General features: G+C 42.6%; 3 protein-coding genes across 9 annotated transcripts in view; 1 reads left to right on the top strand and 2 right to left on the bottom strand.

Annotated features, from left to right (window-relative positions):
• The window catches only part of LOC118428459, a 51,760-nt gene extending 47,402 nt beyond the window's left edge, over window positions 1-4,358 (bottom strand). For 2 of the 7 annotated variants that reach the window (XM_035838528.1, XM_035838527.1), the window contains exons 1-2: window positions 1,638-2,172; window positions 655-909 (exon numbers count right to left, since the gene is read on the bottom strand). In XM_035838528.1, coding sequence (XP_035694421.1) covers window positions 655-909; window positions 1,638-1,743 — 361 coding nt within the window. In that variant the 5' untranslated portion in view covers window positions 1,744-2,172. Of the gene's footprint in view, window positions 1-654; window positions 910-1,637; window positions 2,173-3,045; window positions 3,725-3,923; window positions 4,082-4,138 lie in introns of those variants that run through there. The other 5 variants (XM_035838531.1, XM_035838529.1, XM_035838530.1 and 2 more) reach the window with 5 other exon arrangements.
• Window positions 4,359-8,201: 3,843 nt separating this feature from the next.
• On the top strand, window positions 8,202-11,163 carry LOC118428561. The gene is made up of 5 exons (XM_035838657.1): window positions 8,202-8,409; window positions 8,948-9,105; window positions 9,540-9,724; window positions 10,419-10,711; window positions 10,946-11,163. The coding sequence occupies exons 1-5, from the start codon at window positions 8,268-8,270 to the stop codon at window positions 11,161-11,163; spliced, it is 996 nt and encodes a 331-aa protein (XP_035694550.1). The 5' UTR covers window positions 8,202-8,267.
• An 895-nt stretch (window positions 11,164-12,058) lies between these two features.
• Window positions 12,059-22,931, bottom strand: LOC118429548 (tetratricopeptide repeat protein 30A-like). Its single transcript, XM_035840070.1, has 17 exons — window positions 22,746-22,931; window positions 22,077-22,142; window positions 21,079-21,288; window positions 20,748-20,804; window positions 20,146-20,214; window positions 19,715-19,781; window positions 19,220-19,324; window positions 18,647-18,775; window positions 16,487-16,689; window positions 16,081-16,146; window positions 15,560-15,679; window positions 15,259-15,335; window positions 14,343-14,553; window positions 13,562-13,737; window positions 13,028-13,106; window positions 12,675-12,804; window positions 12,059-12,212 (listed from the first exon to the last, which is right to left on the bottom strand). The coding sequence occupies exons 1-17, from the start codon at window positions 22,800-22,802 to the stop codon at window positions 12,085-12,087; spliced, it is 1,950 nt and encodes a 649-aa protein (XP_035695963.1). The 5' UTR covers window positions 22,803-22,931; the 3' UTR covers window positions 12,059-12,084.
• Window positions 22,932-24,010: the final 1,079 nt, after the last annotated feature.

Below are 24,010 nucleotides of genomic sequence, written 5' to 3'. Positions count from 1 at the left end.
CAACCTTAGCCTATCCCCCTCCCCCATGGCCCAAGCCCTTTACTAGTGTTTCCAGGTTTACACCGTCCTTTTGCACTGCACAACATGACGGGTAAATGTACAAACCTGAAACGAGACGTTTTCTGCCTAAAAGTAAAAGTCATGAATCAGTTTCAGTGGAAGATCTGTGCAGTGTAAAGTGAAGACTAACTAATTCAATGAGAAAAAAAGTGCTGTGTTGGCAATTTTGACCAAATATTCTTGTGCGGAGCTCGTGTGCAGCTTAAGTGAGCACTAGTTGGTGACCTTGAAATACCGTTACATGTATGTCCTGGACAAGACACGCACACGGACTCTTCGAAATGAAAAAAAAAAAGACTGAAAATAAAAAGCAAAGCATATGCAGCAGCACAGCAAGAGAAAAGGCATGGCAGAGACTGAGAGAGTGCACGGACTGGTCTCGACACACGGTGAGGCGCAGTGGAAGGTGTTCCGAACGTCAGACCGTCGAACTCCGGCAAGCACACATACAACACCCTGACCACCCCTATATACAAGTTCGACAGACCGTCAGGCACCACAGTTGCAGTGTTATGACGGACCTGTGAACTGTGTGATAGGGGTGGCCAGGCGCGAGGAAGCACTAGGCCAGGAAACGACGTTGCCGCCACGTACCTAGTCGCTCGTAGTGGTCCCATCCGCACTCCGGGGACGTGCATTTGTACTTGTCCTCGGGCGCACTCGGCCAGTTTTCCGCTATGACGTAGCACCCAACTTTATTGATATCGAAGGACCGGCAGACAAAGTCTTCCTCCTGCACGCACCGTCTCGCACACTCTTCCGCGGCCACTCCGGAGTGGTATTTGTACAGGTGCCGACCTAGCACCACGCTCAGACCGCTGCCAGCTGTTTTTGAAAACTGATCCAAGGCTGTGGGGAGGGCAGAGTAGGGGGAACGTCACGGGTATACACACTGCACACATGCACCTCAGCTTTTCCTAAGTACCACACATATTTGGTTTAGATCGTTTAAGGCTGTGACTCCGCCAGACCTTGGAGTGGCCGGGTTCACGTCGGCTTGCCCCTGAGGGGACACATGTTACGGGCGCTGACACACACAAGTGAACAGGTTAGGGTGTGGGGAAAGAAGGGACCATAACTAGTTAGATCAAGGACATAACCCAACTTCACGGTAATGGGAAGGGTCCAAAGTCTGTTGCAGGCACAGACTACGGAACAATTGTACCTAACAAAGGGTTATTTCCTTGATTGATTTCGCATCACCTGTTCAAGAATAGAAAAGGGGCAGCCCCGACGCTAGCTGTGGCGGCATGCATGTCTGCACAAAGTTATAGTTCTAATTGCCTGGCGATTGCAATGTATCTTTCCCACCATGCAAGAACTACATTGTGCCATACCGGTATTTGTGCTACCGGCCTCTTCGTACGTATGTAAATATGCCCTCCCAAGATGGAATGGCAAATAACTTGGTACTTGTGCTATCGAAGTAAATCAACTCCAGAAGCCCGCTACCCCGCGACGCCCTAGGAACAATTTTCCTTGGCGAGCTAGCCCCGAGACATAAACGCTACGATTTGTTGGCTAAAATCACTACACGGCACAAAGGGCCCCGAAGGCACCAAATCACAAGGACCTACCTGAATCGGCGGCTGCGGCCTCGACGTTTCTCCACAATACCAGGAAGAGTCCCGATACCAGTAGCAGCATCTTCTTGGACCTATCAAGGGGAGAGAAAGGCCACATTATTCCTCCTTCCCGTCCCTGCAGATTACACGGCTGAACTTTAAACCTCCCCGTGTGGTGGGATCTCCTGAACCCCGGCTGTCAGATAAGGAAAATCCCAAGGTGTGGATATACGTCCGCCAGTCCCTGCCACTAAACCCGCGTCTGGCACCAGCCCGGAGAAATGGCTGGCTTCGCTCTAACGGGAATCCTCGCGAACGTTCTGAGCTGAGTGTAGGGAATCCGGTTGTTTTACGTCTGTTGATGGAAAGTGGATACACCGCTAATGACCACGACCTTCCGTCACGGTCAGGTCCCAATTGGGGTTCGAACCCTAAACCGCTACGACCGCTGTGAGCTCGTAGGTTGAGTCACTGAAACAACTTCCCGGGACCTTCCACTAGTACTAGTGCCAGTTCGAGTCCCCCTTGCCTCGGGAGGCACTTCTGACCCACCAATGAGAGGTCAGAGGTCAGCGCCGTGGAGTGGTCTCTTGTATACAACTCTACCTGATCTGTTTGTAGGATCCCTTCCACTACAGAGCCGGGGGTATTCCTACACCATGTGAAATGTGAGCCGAGGTTTGTCTGTTCGTCAAATGTGTCAGCGAGGTCTTTGTCTCAGCGGTGTTAACCTTATGTTTGTGATTTTAACATTACTTTGAGGGGACGCCAAAGCCAAGGTTACACCAGAAGTATCAGTAAGACTGAGTATCAAACCGCGCCTGTGTCGTAATGTTTTATTTGTTCCGCCCCGCTGAAGGGGAAGTCCAGGCTTTTGTGCTGGGCCGCGGGTCTATAGGTTAGCTGTCTGGAAACCGGCCAAATACACCGCAACCTACCAGCTGATACCCTGACGGACAATTGATATATTCCACGGTGAAAGACGACAAGGACATTTTTAGGTTAAAGACCGATAGACTGACAGGGGATTCGAAGACCGTCCACACGGGGTTGATACAAAATAATGAAAATGTGCTTCCAAAACGGGAGAAGCTGGGCCAGAAACTTTCGACGAATTTTGCCCAAGGCTACGGGAAGCTACTAGAACGAAGGGCGCGTTCCTGAAGTTGGCCGGTTTCCGGTCGGACAGGAAACGTCACTACAAGTACTCTGCAGGGCCGTGAACAAGATTTATCTCCCACTGACCTTTACAGCTAACCCTCCCGCAGGACAAACATAAAGGCGTTCCTTAATATTCCCCTGTACTGAGCAAATAAAGGAAAATCTAACGAAATACGGGCAACATCGTGTTGTGAAGATAAACATGGCTCTAAACCGTTCAAAGTAATCCAACAGTAGTAAAAACACGTGTAAATCTCACCTCATCTCGGAGGATCCTCTTTAGACTGCGGGCCAAACCTTTGATGGAAAAGGACGGGTATTATCCTCGCTTGGGCACTGCTGAATGGCGCAAGGAGAAAATGCTAGGAATTAGCAGGCTTCCCCTGGAGACCAGGGGTGACGACAACTCACGAACAGCGCACGACAAAGTCCCGACGGAAGGCAGCTCCGGGCAGGCCGAGGACGCACGTGCACAAACGAACGTCGTCGACGAGATGATGACTCCTGTAGAAAATCACGATCGCGATTTATTTATTGTACTTGTCATCGGGCGATTGGAGTTTCCTTGAGCCAGACGGGGTCAGGCCGTCGTCCTGCGTGTCACCACGTGTTTTCCCGAGAACATGAACCCTCCGAATGGTCGGGTTTAAATTTCAGTCGCCGCTCCAACCAATCTCCGCAGCCGTGACGAACTTCCTATTTACGGCGCGTCTTGTTGTTTGTCGCAGAAGGAGAATTTTTTTCCTGGGTTGTTTCAGGTTCACCAGGGTCGTCCGCCCCCGTGCTGAGAGTATTTGCGTGCCAAGCCTGCTTTGCGGTCAAGACAGTGGGTACCCCAGTCAACAATGTGATTGTTGTCGCCTGATGCAATGTTTTCGTTGCAAACCTCCGTTCCTTGTGTCCCTTTCGGGAGGTCGGGCCCGCTGAGATATGCGTGTCTGGTAATTGAAGAGAGGGGAGAGTTTCAAAGGGCTATTGTCATCATGTATAGCGTAGAGCACATAACAGGATCAAACCGGGCAATGTTACAGAGAAAACAAGCTCCGATTCCACTAGAACCGAGAGAGCTCACACATTACTGCCACAGCACTAAAACACTTAAAGACTCACCGTTTACATAAAAGTGCGCATACATACAGTGAAGACAGGAACAGTAGTCGGCGCAAACGTCCAAACAGACAGGCCGTCCGCAAACCTGACAAGCGAAGCTAAACCGAACCAAGGGGCCCAGCGTCTACCGCTCAGTCATATGTCACCCTGTTTCAGGGCTCGTCTGGATCCCCAGTCTGTCACAGAGAGCTGACAACAACAACACACACGTCGTCCTAACCAATTACAGATGACTTACACACCTACCCAATCACTGCCGATCTTCCCTGAGGTGAGGCGAAAACTTTAGATGGCGACTGTGTCACACCGTTTGTGCACCAGCGCAACTTCTCCTGGATGGAATGCCGGGACAGATGAACTTTGACCACATTAAAAAGATGGAGGACACATGTGGTCTGTTTGGAAACTGGGGCGGAGCATGAGATTAGCGCAGGCCTGATTAGCGATGGAGCGTGACAGGTCATTAGGGACGCATTACACGGACATTAGCCCGGCAAATCTCAGAGATAATCTCTCTGCGCAATATGGATTCTCATTTGTTTCAGTACAGTACAGAATAACGATAATCTGTTGGGCTGCCGGACTCGGGCTGGAAGTTGAAGAATAACTTGCAGTAGAAGTACGTATCTTAAACATGCAGCACATATTCTTGGATACGCCTCTAACAATAATTAAGTATTAAGGAGGTCATGTAGTGACCTATACGGTAAACAAGCGACACATAGCGGGCGGCTCCGAACTGCCGTTAATATGAAACAACCATGACTTACTGCTTTTCACAAAGATGCTCTCTATGGTCTCCTCAAAGACAATACCAATGAAATGATGGATAGACACAATATCAAAGACGTAATATAAGCTGCTATCGAAACAGTAACATTACACGACTCTTCATTGTCGACACCAGTCCCATTTCTCTCAATGTTCCAAAGTTATTCAAACTTTTATGAAATTCGAGTAAGTTCGATGTAAGTAAATGTAAAGAGATTCATAAGCTTAGGCATGTTGATATAAGACAAGGTGAGGTGTAAACTTAGTATAATTACAGAACCATTTAATGATACATGATGGGGATTTCATACTTGTGACATGTGTGCGTTGGTCCATGATGAACATCAGCATTCATAAATTATGTAAATGTATAAGTGATTTGCATGTCATCTACAAAAGCACTAGTTATAAGTATAAAACTCTAAGTATAAGACTATGATTCATCAGTGTGCGACATGAATCGGCTGATCTACTCAGTAGGCCTCTCACGGTGACCTATGCCCAAGCCGCTGGCCATGTGGTCTGGCCTATCCTAGGATTTGTGACCAATCCATTTTCCTTATCTACAAGAACATGCTCCTGATACCAAATCCTTTGTAGTCTGGCTCGTTAGTTCGCTGTAAAACCGCTAACGGATCACATTTTCGGCACAGTAGCCCGCGTGAGGTCGTAATTTACTGATAAGAAGAGGCCAGTGGTCATCATTGACATCCGACTCACTCGCTGGTCGTATTTCTGACGACGGTTGGCGAGTGATGACACGTTTATGGTCGTGCGTTGCCAAGAAACACCGGCATGGTGAGTTGGCAGGCAGTCGGGGGCTCATTTGTGAGAAATGAGCCTTAACCACTTCATAACAAACGCAATAAATCAATCAGTCGTTTCCGTAAGTGATCCTTGTTGCTGAGTAGTGGTGGCCAATACATATTTGGCCCGAAGAGATGCGTGTTGCGAAAACATTTTAATGAATGAATGGAGGACCTTTATTATACATTTATGCTCAAACAAGCAAGCTAAGTGCGATAAGGTACAAATTGATATAAGAAAAGTGGTATCTTTCTACATCTACAGAGACTACTGCAAGCTAGTATGTACAGGTTCAACTTCTTCTCGCTTCTTAATACAGTTGTAAATTTAATGAAGTAGCGTTGGAGAATTTTATCGCGAACAAAATAGAGCGAAAGGATTAAGATTAAGCGAGATGTGGATGGGGCAGACCTGTTGGCCTTGTTGACTTATTAAAGACCTATCAGGGAGAAACTAAAGCATTCTGAACATTTCAATCTGGCGCATATATATAACAGTTCCGTGCCCCGGGGACGTTTCAAGAATAGATGCCACAAGGATCACCAAAATAAGACACAAGAAACACGACTGTAGGGAAGAACACCGACATCATGCAGATCAGAAGACCGAATGACCGAATGTCCCCCCTACGGCAGACAAGAGGCTAGCTGACCTGGCCTTTCTTTCTCCTTCGCTGTCCGGAATGTGGCAAGGCGCTCAGCAAACGTCATCAATCAGCCACTGACTTACCTGCAAACAAGGTGATCATTCGTCAAACAGACCCGGTCCTCTCAGTACGTGTCACTCTCGGACATAAGGGAGAGTTTGGGCATTGTTCTGTCACCAGTGTGCACTCAGTACAGATATGCTGTTAAATCTACGACGTCTATTACAATCGAATTGTTCACTTCAATGGCAAGGCGTTGATACATTACTTGGTAGTTGTGCTGAGTAAGATTTCAGTAGTTTGCCTCTCCAGGTCAAGTATCTATAAAATGGTATGTACGAGGCTGATCACTCCTCCAAGCTTTATGGTGCCCTTACTGTAGTCATATACACATTTGTATCATGTATATTCAGTAGTTCTTGTTGATTCACTTCACTAGTTAATAACTTAGAGTTAAATCTGTGTTGACACCAACGATTTTATGACAGGAAAGTCTTGAACAAGGATCTTTTCCGACGGACAAATGACGCAATTTCATACATGTATTCTCAGAAGCCACTGTAGACCATGAGTGTTCCGAGTGTCGACACACAACGTGTTAATTGCCGTGACCTTAAATTTCCCAGCGGATTCGGCATTACAGCGCCTTGACCTTGCAGCTGTTCGGAGGAATATGAAGGTCACAGTTAAGACTAAGTGTTGACGCCGTCATCGAAGGACGTGTCGAATAACTCAATCATTTATCAGTATTAGGTGGAGATATTGCCAAGGCCATGTTTTTAAAAATTTCCATTTAGATGCCGACCAAAGATACACTATGTGCCCTTTAAACAAAGGGAAACAGGACTTTGAGAAAGATCTTCATAAACACCATGGCATGGGTCAGCCAAGAAATTCCAGGATGTTGAAAACAAGGAAACGTCCTGGTGAAAATAAATCTACATGTCAGCAGGGGCGGGGGCGAAAATGGTGGCCGGGTTCATCGGAAATAATTAAATCTGAGATGACAATCCAGCAGGCAGTTCCAGGCACTCACATACACATGTACTTGCAAAAACAGGATGTTTTTAAAGATTTTTGCATGGGAAAATATGTGGATCACTTCTTTATAAAGGAAGTTACTGAGACGTTGGTTCAACTGGATGAACCAGATGCACGGCCTCGGCTTGTAAGTATTGGTAACGTCAGAACGCAATGACGTCAGAACTTAGTGATGTCAGCATCGTGTATCATACCGACACGAAATGATCTAACTGTACATGTTATGTTCAACTGCTGACGTCATCAGGGAGTGTAAGAGACGGAAGGGGCAATTTTCAAGTCTTATTGCAAGGATTTGGCGGAGCCAATTAACTCATGGAGGTTAAAAAGAATCAACTTCAACTCTCATAATTCCACCGGATGCCATAACACCGCCACATGGAGGAAAAAATCATGAACGTTGATTGATTTATAGAGATGTACCAATACAGCATCAGTAATCTTCATGAATGTATACTTAAGATATTTGGGTGTTCAAGACAATCTTGAGATGGCTTCCATTACAATTTTTATTTTTATTTTATGTGGCGCTAACGTTACTAATACTATGACACCCAGTGTAATTATGAGAATTGATGTTATGTACGAAGTCTAGTTTTGGTAAAATTCATCATGTGATGATTTCCCTCACGTTACTGGTAGTTCGAATGAAATATTCACGGGGGTTGAAAACTGACGTCACCAGGCAGGAAGAGATGAAAAACACCAACAAACTGGAGCAAAAAATGCTGGCGCAGAAACGCCACCTGTCGTCGACACTACTCATTACAGATAACGTTAGCCGTCTTTTCAGCGGCACGTTTTAGTAAATTACTGCCACATGAAAAAAAAAAAAAACGAGCGGAACCCACGTATCTGCGTATGTACGTCGATATGACATACACAACATACCCATTTCAAGCTTCATTGGAAGGCATGACTGCAGTACTCTACAAGCGGACATACTTTTACATTTAGATTCAGGATAAGCAGGCGACCCATTTCGACCTTTCACCCCAGAGGTCAGAAAGCATTAAACCTTTCCCGACTGAACGACTGAAACAGGAACTTTGTATCTCTTTCTCGCCAACTGTTCACGAGCTAAAACCTCCCCATACGCTACCACCATGGTGTTGGTGGGGAGCGTGGTCTTGCCGCACGGCACGATGATTTTCGACGGCGACTCGAATTCCTCGAACGAAGCTTGTCGACAGCGAAACGGCGCCCTGGACGATGGCATGAAAACGTCGTGCTCCAATCTGTACAAAGGTTTGTCAGAACTGAATAGAACTTTCTAAATGAATGCATTAACGGTACAGCTGACACATATAGATACCGATGTAGCCTACTCGATGAGGCCCCTTTTTGTGCACATCTAATATTATATGTTACGTTAACGTTATAGCTAGATGTCCTAGAATCGAAAATTGTCACCCGGAAGTGTATTTTCTCAGAGCCATAGGGCTGTTGGCCGTTCGCGGGAAATTTAATTCCAACCGCCGACATACATTGTTGTCGCTTTAACTATTCGACCCATCCTCTGTCTTCAACGAGCGAGACAACTTTGCCTCGGCTTCGCCTCGGGTGTTAAAGGAACCCCCTTGTGGGTGGGGCAACCCCTATTTCACATAATCAAGCCACGCCCATCTTCTATCTATTACTAAACTGTCGTATACATGTTTATTTGAAGCCAGTGATTCAAGGTCTGCGATATTAAAGTCATAGACAACAACGACACAAGTTTGAGATTTATACCCCACTGTTCCTCAATTATCATCACTTAATCCAACTTTCTTGCCACCCTCAGCTTGCATCACTGCAGGTGAGGAGGTTAGGCGTATGTCCCCAGACCTGGTTATCCTGCACACCCCACACGGCATCAGCCTGTCCAAGTCTGTGGGTGTGTTTGTCAACCCGACCGCCAAGGGCACAGCGGAATGGAACGACTGCTGGGACGACATCAAGGTAAAGCCTTAAGACGAGTCGAATTCACTGAAAGATTTTTCAGCAATACTTATCTTAACATTTATAGGTACTGTCTCTTATCTGGCAAAAGCTGCACTAATGAAAACATTTGCCATATGTTCCTCAAGGGCCTGCTATGTTATTTCTGTTGTATCAACAGGGTTATGAATTTCAGCGAGGTTATGGCAGAACTGACCGTTGACGAGAATCTACGACTACAATCTTTTCCTTCGGAAAACAGCACATTCATTATTTTCTCAAGAATGTCATTAATTTGCTCTCACCAAGGAGGTTTATATTTTCATAAAACCTGCTTGCTCTCATAGCAAATGTGAATGACCCAAAAGGAACCAACAGCAATTGTTCTTTTTTTCTGCATTTTTCACCAGTGTACAGAAAATACCCAGCAATTATAAAAACTTTTATCTCCTCAGCTGCAACTTCCAATGGACAAGGCATTGGCCAATCAACTTCTCACCCACCTGGGGGACAGCGGAATAGATGCACAGGGAATCTGCTGTTTCACCAACTATGACGCCCCCTTGCGGTGGGGAGAGGTAGTGCCACTGTGGTTCATTCAGAAGAACCTGAGGAACCCAGCCAAATACTTGATTATGAGGTAAGAAATAAAATGAATTACTTCAACCAAAGAACTCTTTCAGCATTTGGCAGACTTAATGATCTGTATTATTTCTAATTCTTATTGCATAAAAAATTTCTCAAAGGGGTTACAGATTTAAGAAGAATTCAAGATACAGAAAATAATACATTTTGTACTTCCTTGACACTATGGTGAGTGGTGACTATACAATACATTGACAGTGAACAATAGACACTATCACCAACATTTCCAAAAAGTCTGTCATCTCCAATTCCTGCTCTAACAGAGCAGTCCTGTTGGCCAGTGGCTGGTTCAAATGATAATCTATCCAACAACTTATGAACTTTCCTTGGTATTACTATGTGGTACAGAATCTAAAAAATATTAATCTTTTAGGTATATTTGCATTGATGATCCTACATTTTTGTTTTACAAGTTTAAATTCCCATTACAGTTGTTAATGTTTGCCACACTTTCTGAGCACAAGGGGCAATACTGTATATGTTTTATTATGACCTGTTCAGCCAGTCCCTGTTGAGAGGTGAGGAGGCAGTCAAACAGCGGGTGTCAGTGGGCAGGGCTCTGTCAGGGTTTATCGACAGCATGACTGACAACCGTGTGGTTGTGGCCATCAGCGGAGACCTATCCCACAGCTGTGACAACCACCGGTACCAACACTGTACATTTGTCTATTTTATTCTGTCTTAATCAGCCAGTCCCTATTAAGAGGTGAGGAGGCAGTGAAACAGCGGGTGTTGGTGGGGAGAGCTCTGTCGGGGTTCATCGACAGCCTGTCTGATACCCGTGTGGTGGTGGCCATCAGCGGAGACCTGGCCCACACCCACCCTCACAGCTGTGACAACCCCCTGTACCAGCCCAACCCCAGGTGGAACATGGCTGTGGAGCCTGATGCTGCCAGCATGTTTGGCAGGTGCGCTGAAGGGTGGGCCAAGTCTGCACCTACAGACCTACTGACAAGTGCTGCAGAGGGAGTTACAGCATCAGGTGATGATGGACCTAACTTTATCTTTCACATAAAAAGCAATATAAAAAGCAATAACATCAAAGAAAAGTAATCAAAAGTGAAGGAGGGAAGAAGCCTGTGTGGCTTATACAAAGCCCTCCTCCACTTACTATATAATAATTATATATATATATGGAGGAGGGGGGGCAAATATCGTTGTTAAAAAATTGTTTGATAACAACTTTTACACCTACAACTGGCTGTTAATCATGCAGGGGAGACGTGGGACCCAGTTATTGCAGAGCAGTGGCTGAGGCATGCCAACGAGCTCCATCCCAAGGCCTTGTCGTGCGGTATAGGTGGCTTCTGGGTGCTTCATGCCATGCTATACTCCCAGGTTGAACGGGGTGTTAGCTTTGCACACAAGTTCCTGGCCCGGGAAGCGCCAACCTACTATGGCATGATGGTGACATTGTTTTTGAAGAGACAATGACAATATAGGAACTGTAAATAGTCATACTAGTTATGATGATGTAAAGCTGTGTAAATCATAGTGACAATGTATTATGTGGTGTCCAATGGCTGAGTGGTTAGGCTAGTGGATGTCTGAGAGTACATGAGACTGAGAATACATTCAGCTAGATATTGTGTCCTTAAGAAAGACATTACACACAATTTTCCTCACTCTACACAGTTTGCTTTGGATGGGGAGGTAAAAGGTGGTGGAAGGAGAGGAATGAAAGCTCCAAAAAGATAAATGCTGTAATAGACGGAACAAGCTAAATACATCTTACTATTAGTTTAAGCTTTTTTGTCTTCAAAGCACCAAACCATCTAAAATATAAGAAATAGTATGACTATGTTCTCCTTACAGGGTAAAAAATCAAACGGGCACAAGTGTTCAGAATCTATGAGATCAAACTGCCTTTATTTGATCCAACATATCCAAATATAGCTAAATGTAGATACAGTTATAGTGCAAGAACCTGGGTCATTATGGGATACACCACATGACGGAGAAGTGCTTTGATAAATGGGTGTACAGACATCTTGTACCTTTTTAAGTATGATGAATACATTTGTATTGTTCCTTGCTTCTATTCAAATTTTTTAATGCAATAGATTTACATCTAATAAGAGTTGGCTCACTCAATTCATATTTACATCCAGGCCAACACAACTTATGATTTAAAAACATTCTATTTTTACAGTAATAATAAAGCAAGCAAAGCTACTTTTTCTGAAATAATAAGGAATGTCAAGTCGAAGTATTCTTTTAACGTCAGTTGACTGATATGTGTCAGTTTTACATCTGCTCAGGTGTATGCAATACAGCTGTTCTATATATTTTGTAAGATGGTGTAAGAAGTATGTGAATTATTATATTGTGGACGACATAACACTTGGGAAAATCTCATGCCAGAAGCTCGAGAAACAGCGCCTTGAGAAGCCGTGCCTCGAACGTGACAGTGTTCCGTCCTTCGTGCATGGGCTCCTCTTCTAATGGCTGTTCTACAACAGCTGCCACATCCTTGCCATAGGCTGGAGAACAGGTGTACATGCGCCATTGTTATTACTATTGTTGGAGAAATCTCTTCACACACAAGAATATGTAGCAAGAAGCAGCAGCTGATGCTCAGTTATCAATCAAGTCTAAGAAAGTGTATTGCAATGTTCAACCAATTTTTCTGTGTGAAATTTTGGTTCATTGTACTGCAATTTGCAGCATGACTCTTGTCAGCAAGCCACCAGACATTTTACAAAGAAAAAAAAATCATCATGAATTACTTACAATTAAAACCTTGCAAAAGATTGTTGACAAGTATGTTATGTTGTATATGTTAAGGTTGCTATTTTAAGACTAAAATTAACTTCAGTTGGCTAGTTTTACAGCAAGGTATAACAGGCTGCAATGTTGTTTTAGAATAGCTAAATATGTATGTGTTTGAATAAACCATTCTAAAGATTGATGACTTTTTACATCAAGGTAGATCTATGACCAACCTTCGCAGTGCTCCAGAAACTGGATGGACTCCTGCACGATGCTGTCCCTCAGCATGATCATGTGTTTGGCCATGTTCTCCAGCAGGGACATGAAGCAGCGCTTAGCGTAGAACCAGGTGTCCGTACCAAGCTGAAGGGAAAAGAAACCAGTTACCTTTACCCAGAGGGTTATGTTCTGTGTGTGTCTATCTATCTGTCCGTCAACACCACAACTCTAGAACGCCCAGGCTGACTATCTTGATATTTGGTATGTGGGTAGGTCTTAATGAGGCCTCAAAATTATAAGATTTTGAAGATGGTACAGTGACCAAATTATAGTGGTAGATCAAACCCAGGAGACCTTAGCAACCTACCTTCTTATTGTAGGGTTCCAAGCTTTTGATAACTCTGGAGATGCCAAACTCATAGTTTCCTTTGGCACAATATAGTGTCCTGTAATCAAAGAAAACAAGAAACTGTTAATCAATAGCATGATTTGATTTGATCATTATGCAGCAGCTTGGATGACATGTACCACCATTTACAGCTTGTAAAAAATCAGACTAATCCACTGCTGTTCAAGAGTTGTTCTTTGAACATGTCTTTATCTGTATAGGCAGTACAACAGCCCTTCTGTACAACACACTGAACAACCTGTCACAACTAACCTTTGCACGTCTCATTGCAAACATTGTTTAAAGCTATCTTATGAGGATGCAATCAAGAAAAACACAATTTTTTCAAGCATCAATGCTAGGTTGATAACTCTGGTACTTGAAGGCATGACTTTTTTTGTACTTTCCTATTAAGCTAGTATTACTTATTAGTTGGTATGTCCACTAGTTTATAAAAAAATGTCATCATGCATAGTCTAAAATTTTCCCCCTGTCTTCAAGTCACATACTTACCCAATAACCAGGTTGACAATGCAGAGGTGGTAGATCTTTTTATCTGGGTCATCATAAGCCACCTGCTCCTCCTCCTTCTCAATCTTCCGCATCAGTTCCTCTGCCTCCTCATTCTGACTGGTCATGATGTAGGACACACAGAGGTTGGCCAGCACTATCGCACTGACATTGAGAATCTGATGGAGAGAAGAAAACTGCTTGTTAGCCGAGCGTGGTCATGGGATTTTCTCAATGTAGGACACAGAGGTTGGCCAGCACTATAGCACTGACATTGAGAATCTGATGGAGAGAAGGGAACTGCTTGTGAGCTGAGCGTGGTCACGGTAGATTTAGTCTTTTACAAAATGATGATGTAAAAAGTCTATCTAAATTTGTCAACAACAATGCAATTGTATTTTATGTTTTTCTTTGAAAATCTTGTAATATAAAATGCATTGTTGACAAATGCATTACACAAATCAGCACAAATCATGTCAGGTAGCACAATACAAAATTCAGTCAAGCAATTGGTACTAACTTTTCAAAGTTAGGAATCAAGTCTACTTGCAATTGCTTGAGAAAATATTCATTGTGTATCTTATTGCCTGGATGTCTGGCCTTCATTTGTCAAAGTCCACAGATATTTGAATAAATGGACTGTTTATAATTCACAAAAGGAATATGAAAATGAAAATACCAGTGGTTTTATGTTTGCGGAGAAGACGTCATTGTTAAAACTGTAAACATAAAATCACTGTGAAAATTTCAAGAATCAAGGTACAGCCAGGCCTGTGCTTCTTACATTATCGTAGTGCTTCTTGACGATTGGTTCGTAGAACCCTGTGGCCTCCTTGAACTTGCTCTCCTGCATGAAGAGGACGTGCGCCACGTTGAGTCGCCACATCTCGTGCTCGTTGCAGAACTCCACGGACTTGCGGAAGATCTTCTCCACCTGCGAGTAGTTCTCCAGGTCCCAGTAGATCTTCGCTTGTGCCATCAGGATGGGGATGTACCTGGGGTAAATCATCATTAGGATAAAAACACTGTTACATATTTGACTTTGGCTTGGAGATTGATTCAAGCAAAGGTTTAAGCATTGCCACTTTAGAATATACAATATGGTTCTAAGGCCATACCAATTGAATTTCTTGGTTCTCGTATTTTTTAAGTGAAAATATAGCAAGACGATATCATAAAGCTAGAGGGTAGGGAGGAAAACTTGAATATGACATTCGTTGTATTCAACCCATAAAACTGAGTGTACCAAGGCACATACCTGGTCCTCAGTCTTGATTATCATTGTGTTTTTCCAGTAAAGGGTTTTTTGAAAAATATTTCTTAAAATCCGAGAACCAACTGATTAATTTTTGTGTGGCCTAAGGACATTTGCTCCTTGTAAAAAAGACATATATTGGTGACACGTGTACTAAAAATGAGATTCTCTGACCTCCTACATGTACGTCTGAGCTCTGCTAACACAGAGGTTTGTCAGTGTATCCACATAAAGTCTCCTGAACACTGTATCTGTAGACAAGGTCAAAATCCCAGAAGGTTGATGAGTTCAGTCATATTTTTCTTTAGAAGTCCCAATTAAGTCTAGTGTTGGTTTGAAAAGTCTAGTCCTTTATGATGCTGTTTACCAACACAAATGAACTTTCATGGTAAGGTTTCATGCCTTTGTGTCCTGGAAATTTGTATACTGAGACTGAAACACTCACCTTTCTAATGCCTCATCATACTCGTTAACAGTTTTCTTGACAGACTCATCATCATGGTTCTGCCTGGCTTCTTGTACCTGCAGGTTTCCGGAGAATAAGAAATCATTACTAATCCACCATATGGATATTCCAAGCATTCATCTACCTATTTTGCTTCAATGTAGCTTGAATGTAGAAAAACGGAACTACATACCCGCATATATGAGTTTTGACTTTCACATTTTCTCATTCTTTTTCTTGACCTGATACAGGAACACTAGGATGACTAAATGAGTATGTTCCTGGTGATGCTGTGCCCTACCTGCTTGGTGAGTTTTCTGAGCTGGTCAGTCTGCTTGGACGCCATCTCATCCAGCTTTCTGTAGGCCTCTTCTGGTGCAGTCTGACACGTGATCACTGCATCCATAAAGTCATACAATGTCTGAAAGAGAAGAAAACACCCATCCATTCAAGTCTTACTGAATTTAACCTATCTGGCATACATTCTTGATGTGTCAAACATAACACATACATGTATATACAGAATTACAGTTTACTGTAAATGGATTTACTTTCACGGTAGCAGGAAAATGGAGTTTTCTCTGTGGTTATAAGTTCACAGTAGACTGTAGCCACATAATATAATGGATAAATGTTCGCGGTGGTTTTAAGTTCGCAGTGGAGTGGCCACCGCGAAAACCGCGAACATAAATCTACCGCGAACAATTCTGCATTTACAGTATGTAATGTTGAATAACATGCTTTGGTTAAAGAAAACCAATACAAGATTCAAAAGACAAGTTGGTACACAAAATATTAGTATTAATCATACTGAGTACTTACGGGACTGAGATACTTGTATGTGAGGTGAGCATTCTCTGCAAGGACATCTGCTGCAAGATCATAGTACTGTGGAGGACACAGAAATCAGTATACATCTTGACAACTTGTAGAATGAGAAAGAAGAAAATGTCGGACATCTAGAGTGTTATCTTCTATTTTTTCAGAGCAAGAACCTACGCTTACAATGGGAGAAACAAGCGCTGGCGGTACAAGTCATGACACTACAGGGGATGGTACATAATCTCCAGGCTGCCTTCAGACACAAACAGGACAACTGTTACAGGGCTAAAAGAAGAAATGTCCGACATCAAGAGTGTTGTTTATCAGGGCAAGAACCTGGGCTTACAATGAGAGAACCAAGCCCAAAGAAGAAAATTATAAAAGAGAAGGAAAGACGTCCTCTCACCTCATACTTGATATACAGCAGGAGCAGGTTGCCAAACGTCTCCGGAGGGAAGGGGTTCTGCTGCAGGAGGAACTGCAGCTTCTCGAAGCCCTGCGTGGGGTTGTTGTCCATGTTCATCAGGGCCTGGTTATGTAGGGTCACCGGGTCAAGCTCCTCCTCTGCTCGGGGTGGCATGTCCGTCAGGGCCTCCTTGGCTGCCTCGTCTGTGTGACGGTACAAAATACAGGGTGACGTTAACCACTATCAGTTTATACATGTACTGTAAATGCCTTAAGTTTCGTGGTAGTGGGAAAAAGACTGTTCGCAGTGGTTTTAAGTTCGCGGTAGCACCATGCACTGCAGTCTCTTACTACCTTGGAAAAATGTTTGCAGTGGTTTTAAGTTCGCGGTACCACCATGCACTGCAGTCTCTTACTGCCATGGAAAAATGTTCGTGGTGGTTTTAAGTTGGTGGTGAATTGGCTATGCGAAAACTGCAAACATAAAACCACCGTGAAAATTTCTGCATTTACAGTAGTAGAGTGGTGGACTCATTCCTCAGCTAACTGACATCTATCGCACCACAGGCATCAATGTCAGACCCACTGTAGCCACTGTCAGAACAGATAAAACGTGAATTCGTGACATTTGGTGAAGGGTGTTATTGTACCAATACTTGTGGTAGAGTTGTGTATTCATTCCTATTGTAGCTGCTGGGTTTCTTTTAGTCCCTTTGGGATGACCTCTGACCCCTCCTCATTATCTTTAAGTTCACTGATTTGATTCAAATCTCAGATTATGTTCTTCATGTTATACTTGATTCAAACTTATGTTTATATGTAATGTTATTTGACTTTTTTGATTTTCTGCAATTTTGTATGGACTCCAGGAATAATAGAAGTTACATGCAATTTGTACAGTCTAATGGAGATTGAAATAAACAAACAAACAAACAAACAAGTAGCAGACTAGATAAACCCAACAGCTAAAACAGGGATGAATACTGTCTAGTGTGAAGTACTGTAAAAGAACGTGTTCCTTATCCCGACCCTGGAAAGAAGAGTGTGCCGCTGCAGCCCTTAGATTGCCATGCTAAGAAATGTGACAACAAAGAAGCTAGTGGCAGAAGTGCATCGGGAAGTTTTGCTCCAACAGTGTACATGTTTTCAACCATGCATTGTCTTGAGTGGTACATATATCATTTCCTAAATTCTGACAATACTGATGGTGGTTTTCATGTGCACCCTATGTTGGTATCCCATTTGGCATATTGTGAATGAAGGAAATGTGAATTTACGTAAGCCGTGGTAACAAATTTGCAGTGCAAATTCTCCAATAGTCCAAAGCTGTTTTGTCAATATTCAATTTAAGTACAGCACATGCATTTGTGCATTAAGCTTAATCTTTGCCCATGAAGTGCCACTTCTCTTGATGCTATCCTAGCTCAGTCTGCTCCTTTTCCGTGTGGAAGTGACAGTTGGACCAAACAGAAACTAGAGTAGGATAGATTTCAGGCCACCACTCTTCTAGCTACCACATTCCTTCACCCTATCCCCTGTTACTGTTACTGTGTACTATAACATGTGACACAGCTGTGCAGGTGTAGTATACCATGGATCCTGATGGCTGCCTCTCCTGCTGGGGCTGATACTGGGGACAATAATGTAGCAATGCCTTAAGTATAAAGTAGATGTATGGGAAGGACATTCCATAAGTGGTAGATTTTCCTGTACATGTAATGCAGACCTGTACTAGGTGTCATTTTTTAACCATTCAGTGCAATGTATCTGTTGTGTGTGATCCAGTATGCTGCAAAGCAAAACTAACTTCATACAATCCATAATACTACAGAAAGGGAAAATCAATGAACATACTTACCTCTTGAAGAGAACTGTAAAATATGTTTGTGTGATTGATCATCACTGGCAGAATGAGTCAGTGGTCTAATCATGTTCAACTGAACTATAACGTTTTTTTCCAAATACATCTCACACGTCAATATTTACTCCTGGCAGTTCACTCTAGTGACACTGAAAAGTGATGGATGTCACTCAAAATGTCTGGAAGTAATCTCCAAATTTAATATCGTAGAAAAGATTGAATTGTGTTTGAAAACTGTAAATGTTTTGTAGAAGACAAAAACAAGGTAGTCAGAAGTAGAGTAGATAGTTGAGTACTTACAGTTCTTGAGCTGGTGTTCTATGGCTGCCTTGAGGTTGAAGGCCTCTATAAGAGCCGTCTCATGCAGAATGAGTGTGTTCCCAACACTCCTCACATCAATCCCCTCAGTTGTCATGCCGACACTCAACTCTGTGGGGTGAATACAGTACATGTCATCTGAGTCTATTTTACACCGCAGGTATCTAAGGTAATATAAGCTGTTTTATACAAGAAGTTCTCTTCCGTCTGGAACCAACATTTATCCTTTTCACAGAATTTGGTTTTGGTTTTCCTGTGGTACTAGTATTTCACATCTCCTATTAAAGATACAAAGATATGCTCATTAGAGCATACAAACTACACCTGTACATACGTTTACCATGATTCCTATTCATATATACAGTTACAGGCTTTTAAAATGTCCTTCATGTATATGCATTGCATGTTTACTGTTGAGTATAGAACGTAATATGTCACTTCAACAGAAACGTCAATTTTACTGATGACTCGTAAGTATGTTTGGCTTCACTGCAACTCTGTGATGTGTTCAAGTACGTTATCGTAAATGGTAACTATAAAATGTATATATCCTACCTGGATGGTCTCGAATTCCCCTTTCTATGATGTCTGCTATGTGTTTCAGGGCTGGTGCATACTGTCTCATGCTGTAGTAGCACAGGGCTATGTTGTAGGATAGATCTGAGAGAAGAGACAAACATGAGAGCTCAGAAGAATACTGAAACTGAGATTTGTTTTTATCTGTGCAAACTTAAGAAAGATTCTGGTTGAGGTTTTAGTGCAGACATTTGGACAAATGCATTCATTGTGATATTTTTCTTTAATATTAACACTTCTACTTTATTAGCAATAGTTGAAAACAAAGGCAAGACAGCAAAATAAAGGCACCTCTACAATATCAGCAATATCATGGAAGCTCATCTGTGTTGGTATTAATCATTGAATGCTAAACCTTCTTTCAACACAAAAGTACACACAGATCAAAATTTCAATGATCACTGTCACCCTCTTCAGGATTGATACTGATAGAGCATTATTTGAAAATAAAGGCAATATGAGAAAGAAACTCACCAGCTTTGTAACCGAGGATCTGCATGGCAGTGGTGAACTTATGACACGCCTCCTCATAACGCCCCTCCTATAACATAAATAGGGACAGGGATTCATGTCAGAATATCTAAAAGGTCAAGGAAGGTTTACTGTACTTCTGTATTTTGGGCAGTCAATTTTGTCCAGTGTATCAATCAATACTACAGTAGAATCCTGTTAATTGCATGACTGATTTTTCAGTGGATTTTATGCAGTTATCAGGTTTTAGTCAATTAACCTTTAATAGGAGACCAAACAAGCAGCACTGGCTACAAACAGACAACTTTGTTAATTTTGACAGTTTTGTGTCCATGCCAATGTTCCTTCTTGGTTCCAATGTTGGGTGGAATTTCCAGTTTATAGTCCCTCAACAGGACACTTCTATGCACATGTGTATGTATGTGTAAGCTCACCTTGTAGAGGAGACAGCCAAGGTTGATATCTGTGTCAGGGTCTTCAGATGGACCTTGTTCCACAAGGCTCTGTGGAAAGAATTCCAAACATTTTCTTCAGTGATAACAACAAAGGGGCAGAATATTCCCCAAGTACTACTGACACTACACTACACAGTAGGAGGATCAAAGATTTAAGGTAAGTATACCATAACAAGTTATCAACATGTACATCTTCCTGATTTAAATGCTCCATGCCTCGATGTGGTTCATGCTTTTTGTGCATTTTGTAGATCTATCATTTTGAAGTAATCTAAAATCTGATCCAAAGAACCGACCACACTTGCAAAAAGAGCAAGGGTCCTTCTCTGTGTGAGTGAAACATGCCTTACAGTCCTACAGTGTATGGCCGAATCTGGGGCGATTGTCATATTAAGGACACTTGTACGCGCCAAATCGCCGCTGCTCCAAACCATTACCATTCAGCCCTTCTGGGTAGTAGTTTTTTAACACTCACCTAACTGCTTTACAATAACATCTTGTAAGGTAATAACTGACAGCCCAGCTGCTAAGCTGAGCACTGAAGCTTACTCACAGATGAAAATTAAAGACAAGTTGCTAACCTTTGCCCCAGACAGGTCCTCCTCTCCATACTTGATGGCTGCTTGAAGCTTCAGGATCTAAAAAAAACAGGAATTAAGTGGTCATGACATGAAAATCCCTGCTCTCAGTATCTCTTAGTATCAAAACCGTACATACCAATGATACAGTGTCACCATAAATGTCTAGTTTCTGACATTGGGTTTTACAGCTCAGCTCACTTATTTTCATGCAAATGTCGTCGGTTCAGTTTAGCAGAGCCCATTCAAGGTATATTATGAAGATTGTGTGCGAGGTTCTGCACTGGAAAATGTCTGACTGACACGATGATGATGATGATGACTATGTCCGTACCTTAGCCTGGTAAGCTTGACTCTCCAGAGTGAAGGTAGCCTTGGTGGCCTCCTGGTACATACAGGCCTTGTACAGGGACTGGGCATGGTACAGCTTATAGTCGTCCACTTCAGGATGCAGCTGGGAAAGTTGTTCGTAACACTCTGCTGCATTCACAAAGTCCTGCAGCTGGTAGTAGCAGTACCCCAGGAGGGACAGGGCAGGACGGGACTGGGGAGAATGGAGTGGATGTGATTAACAACGCACAGTGTTACAATAGATAGGTGGCTTTTCATCTGACATCATTCCCACCCGCATATAGCGTAACGTGCTTGATTCAAATCCCAAAGGTCCAGGGTTCAACTTTAAGCCAGAATTCATTCAGATATGAGGCTTGTACTCTTCACTTCAAACCTGGTGTGTTACAAGGAGGTAGAACAAATAAACAAACAACATGGTAGCCCAGAGATTCATATCATAATTAATATGACAGTGTAAAGCCTCTAATCTCTATGTCACACATCAGATGCAAAAAAATAAAATCATATCTGACGGTTATACCAACAGTATTGTGGGTTGTTTCATAAATATAGAATACAACACGGAAAGTTATCAGCCGGTCCGGAACACCCGTATCGAACGTTTTCGCGTCACAGGTAAGACATAAATCATAATACAAAACAATGTACTGTACTAACGGTAAATGCTGAAAACATAAATTATGTCATGTAATATTTAACCTCCTTGGTTACTGTAAATGCATTTAAGTTTGCGGGGATCTAATTTCGCGCTAGCGGGAAAAGGACTTTTCGTGGTGGTTTTACTTAGGTGGATTGCAGTAGCACCATGCACTGTAGTCTCTTACTGCTATTGAAAAATTTTTGCGGTGGTTTTAAGTTAGTGGTAAAGCGGCCACCGTGAAAACCGCGAACATTAAACCACCGCAAAAGTTTCTGCATTTACAGTACTACATAATGTTACATCATTTCAGTACATAAAGAAACCATGACAATTCTTACCTTGGGATGACTCTGCAGCTCCAAATTCAGCAGATGGACGACATCGATGAACTTGCCCTCTTTGATCTGTGGTAACATAAAGCAATTTGTTATGTCGAGCTAGTGGTCTTGAGCGTTATCCTAAACAAATCTAGCATGATTTGACGTTGATCTTTGGCTTAATACACTAGTAACCGTAAACACTATAACTTAGTGTAATACAAAGTAGGCAGGCAATATGTATATGCAGTACATGATGTAGCTAGTACATCATTTTTGTATTATTAATAGTACTAGTAAGTATGCTGATGCCAACATCGCAAGTTCGCACACCTCATTGAGGCCAGCTATTTGATTCCTTCTCAGGTATAGTTTGGAACTTCCACATGAATTTCAAGGGCTCGAATTTTGTACATGAGACATACACAGCACTACCAGAAACAAAAGATAACAACAAAAAAACGTCTTGCGCCACAATCATCATCGTTCTTACACACTCAAATGTATCAAACTGAACCCCTTGTTATAAATGTGCAATGTTCACTGTATCAAATACTTTACGAAAACTGTACATTTAAGTTAATATAAAACATAATATTTTGGAAAGTTTGTCATGTTGAGACAGATACGAATCATATACGATAGTCAGACCTTTGAAAGTTTCAGACTTTCAAAATACCCACAACTCACCATTCGATACACTGTAGCCGTGTATTCCCCTTCCTTCGGTTGCAGTAGTGAGTCCATGGTGTTTCTTTCAGGTGACTCGTTCGGATTAGCCTATCAAAATTGAAGAAAACCTCACAACAAAACCAGACTTTTCCACACTGCCGCCGCCGTTTTCGTCTCTAGGAATGCCAACTACCCCGATGCTCCTCAAATTACCTGTCTCTGATTGGTTAGTTTGTGGGAAGTAGCCGAATTGATTGGTCGGGCTGTCGTTAGGGAAGCAGGTTGGTAAGACATACGGGAAAGTCTTTTGACCTTTGACACCTACCTGAGTTCCGTTACTGTCTATATATCACCGTTTACCGGTCATAGCCATACTTGGATTCCCGAAGAATGCGTCGAATGTCAATGTGCAGTGTTGCTGTTTTGTACCTTGACTTCATACGGTGATATTGAAGCAATAAATGAAGTTTGTTTTCTACAGGCATCAACAACAAACCGCATAACACAATAATATTTTTTAATACACGTCTATCCTATAAAAATGACTGTTACGTGTTCTTTTCCATGAGTGTGTGATGATGTATGTTCATATATGTATTAGGATTTTTATGATGTATCTGTATCTTGTCTTATTGTATTTTGTCTCAACGCGAGTATCATACGCTCCTCCCTTATGATCTCAATTAAAGGAAATGGGGCCGCAAACTGATGGAAAAAATACCTTTTACTTATCATATAGTATTGGCCCTTATTTACGAGAAGGCGGCCGAACATTTTCACATTGTAATCGTTTTTCAATAGCTATAGGGTTTGCAGCTGTGACGTCCCTGCTGATAGTTGAATGAATTGGCCCTGTTTGATGCCGGTTTGATGATGTAGTGTTCACAGCGCCTGGGGTTGTGCTCCAGTGGTGTAAACTAATTAAGTTCTCCGGCGTGATACCTTGTTATAATGCCCTTTATAATGCATGGCAACCGAAGTGTTAAAAAAAAACGAAACCAAAGATAGATTCTGATTTCGGAAAGAAAAGGGTATGTCGACGGGATATCATTCTGTGTGGCAACAAGGAATCCGATGTCACAAACTATACATTAGTGGCTCGGCAGGGGGCTAGATCTACTGCTTGTATCCCAGTATATTCAATACAAATCGAGAGCTTCATATATTCCACTCAGAAAAACAAGCAGTGAATCAGCGCGTTCTTTCTTTCACTCAGAAGGCATCTGGAACAAGAGGACTCCTACCTGGCCGCGAAGAATTCTTCATTACTCTACTCCGTGAGT

The sequence above is a fragment of the Branchiostoma floridae genome, chromosome 13 (genome assembly GCF_000003815.2).
Source record: "Branchiostoma floridae strain S238N-H82 chromosome 13, Bfl_VNyyK, whole genome shotgun sequence".
Lineage (NCBI taxonomy): Eukaryota > Metazoa > Chordata > Leptocardii > Amphioxiformes > Branchiostomatidae > Branchiostoma > Branchiostoma floridae.
This window is presented reverse-complemented; position numbering and strand designations above follow the sequence as displayed.

What these genes read in the sequence shown, in the direction of transcription:
- LOC118428561 (XM_035838657.1), top strand. Translation starts at nt 8,268, where the DNA reads ATGGTGTTGGTGGGGAGCGTGGTCTTGCCGCACGGCACGATGATTTTC. An exon ending in ACTGCTGGGACGACATCAAG is followed by an intron (nt 9,106 to 9,539) that starts GTAAAGCCTTAA and finishes TTATCTCCTCAG; the next exon opens with CTGCAACTTCCAATGGACAA. An exon ending in AGAGGGAGTTACAGCATCAG is followed by an intron (nt 10,712 to 10,945) that starts GTGATGATGGAC and finishes TTAATCATGCAG; the next exon opens with GGGAGACGTGGGACCCAGTT.
- LOC118429548 (XM_035840070.1), bottom strand. Translation starts at nt 22,802, where the DNA reads ATGGACTCACTACTGCAACCGAAGGAAGGGGAATACACGGCTACAGTG. An exon ending in GGGAATTCGAGACCATCCAG is followed by an intron (nt 18,776 to 19,219) that starts GTAGGATATATA and finishes TTCACCCCACAG; the next exon opens with AGTTGAGTGTCGGCATGACA. An exon ending in TCAAGAAGCACTACGATAAT is followed by an intron (nt 13,738 to 14,342) that starts GTAAGAAGCACA and finishes TCTCTCCATCAG; the next exon opens with ATTCTCAATGTCAGTGCGAT.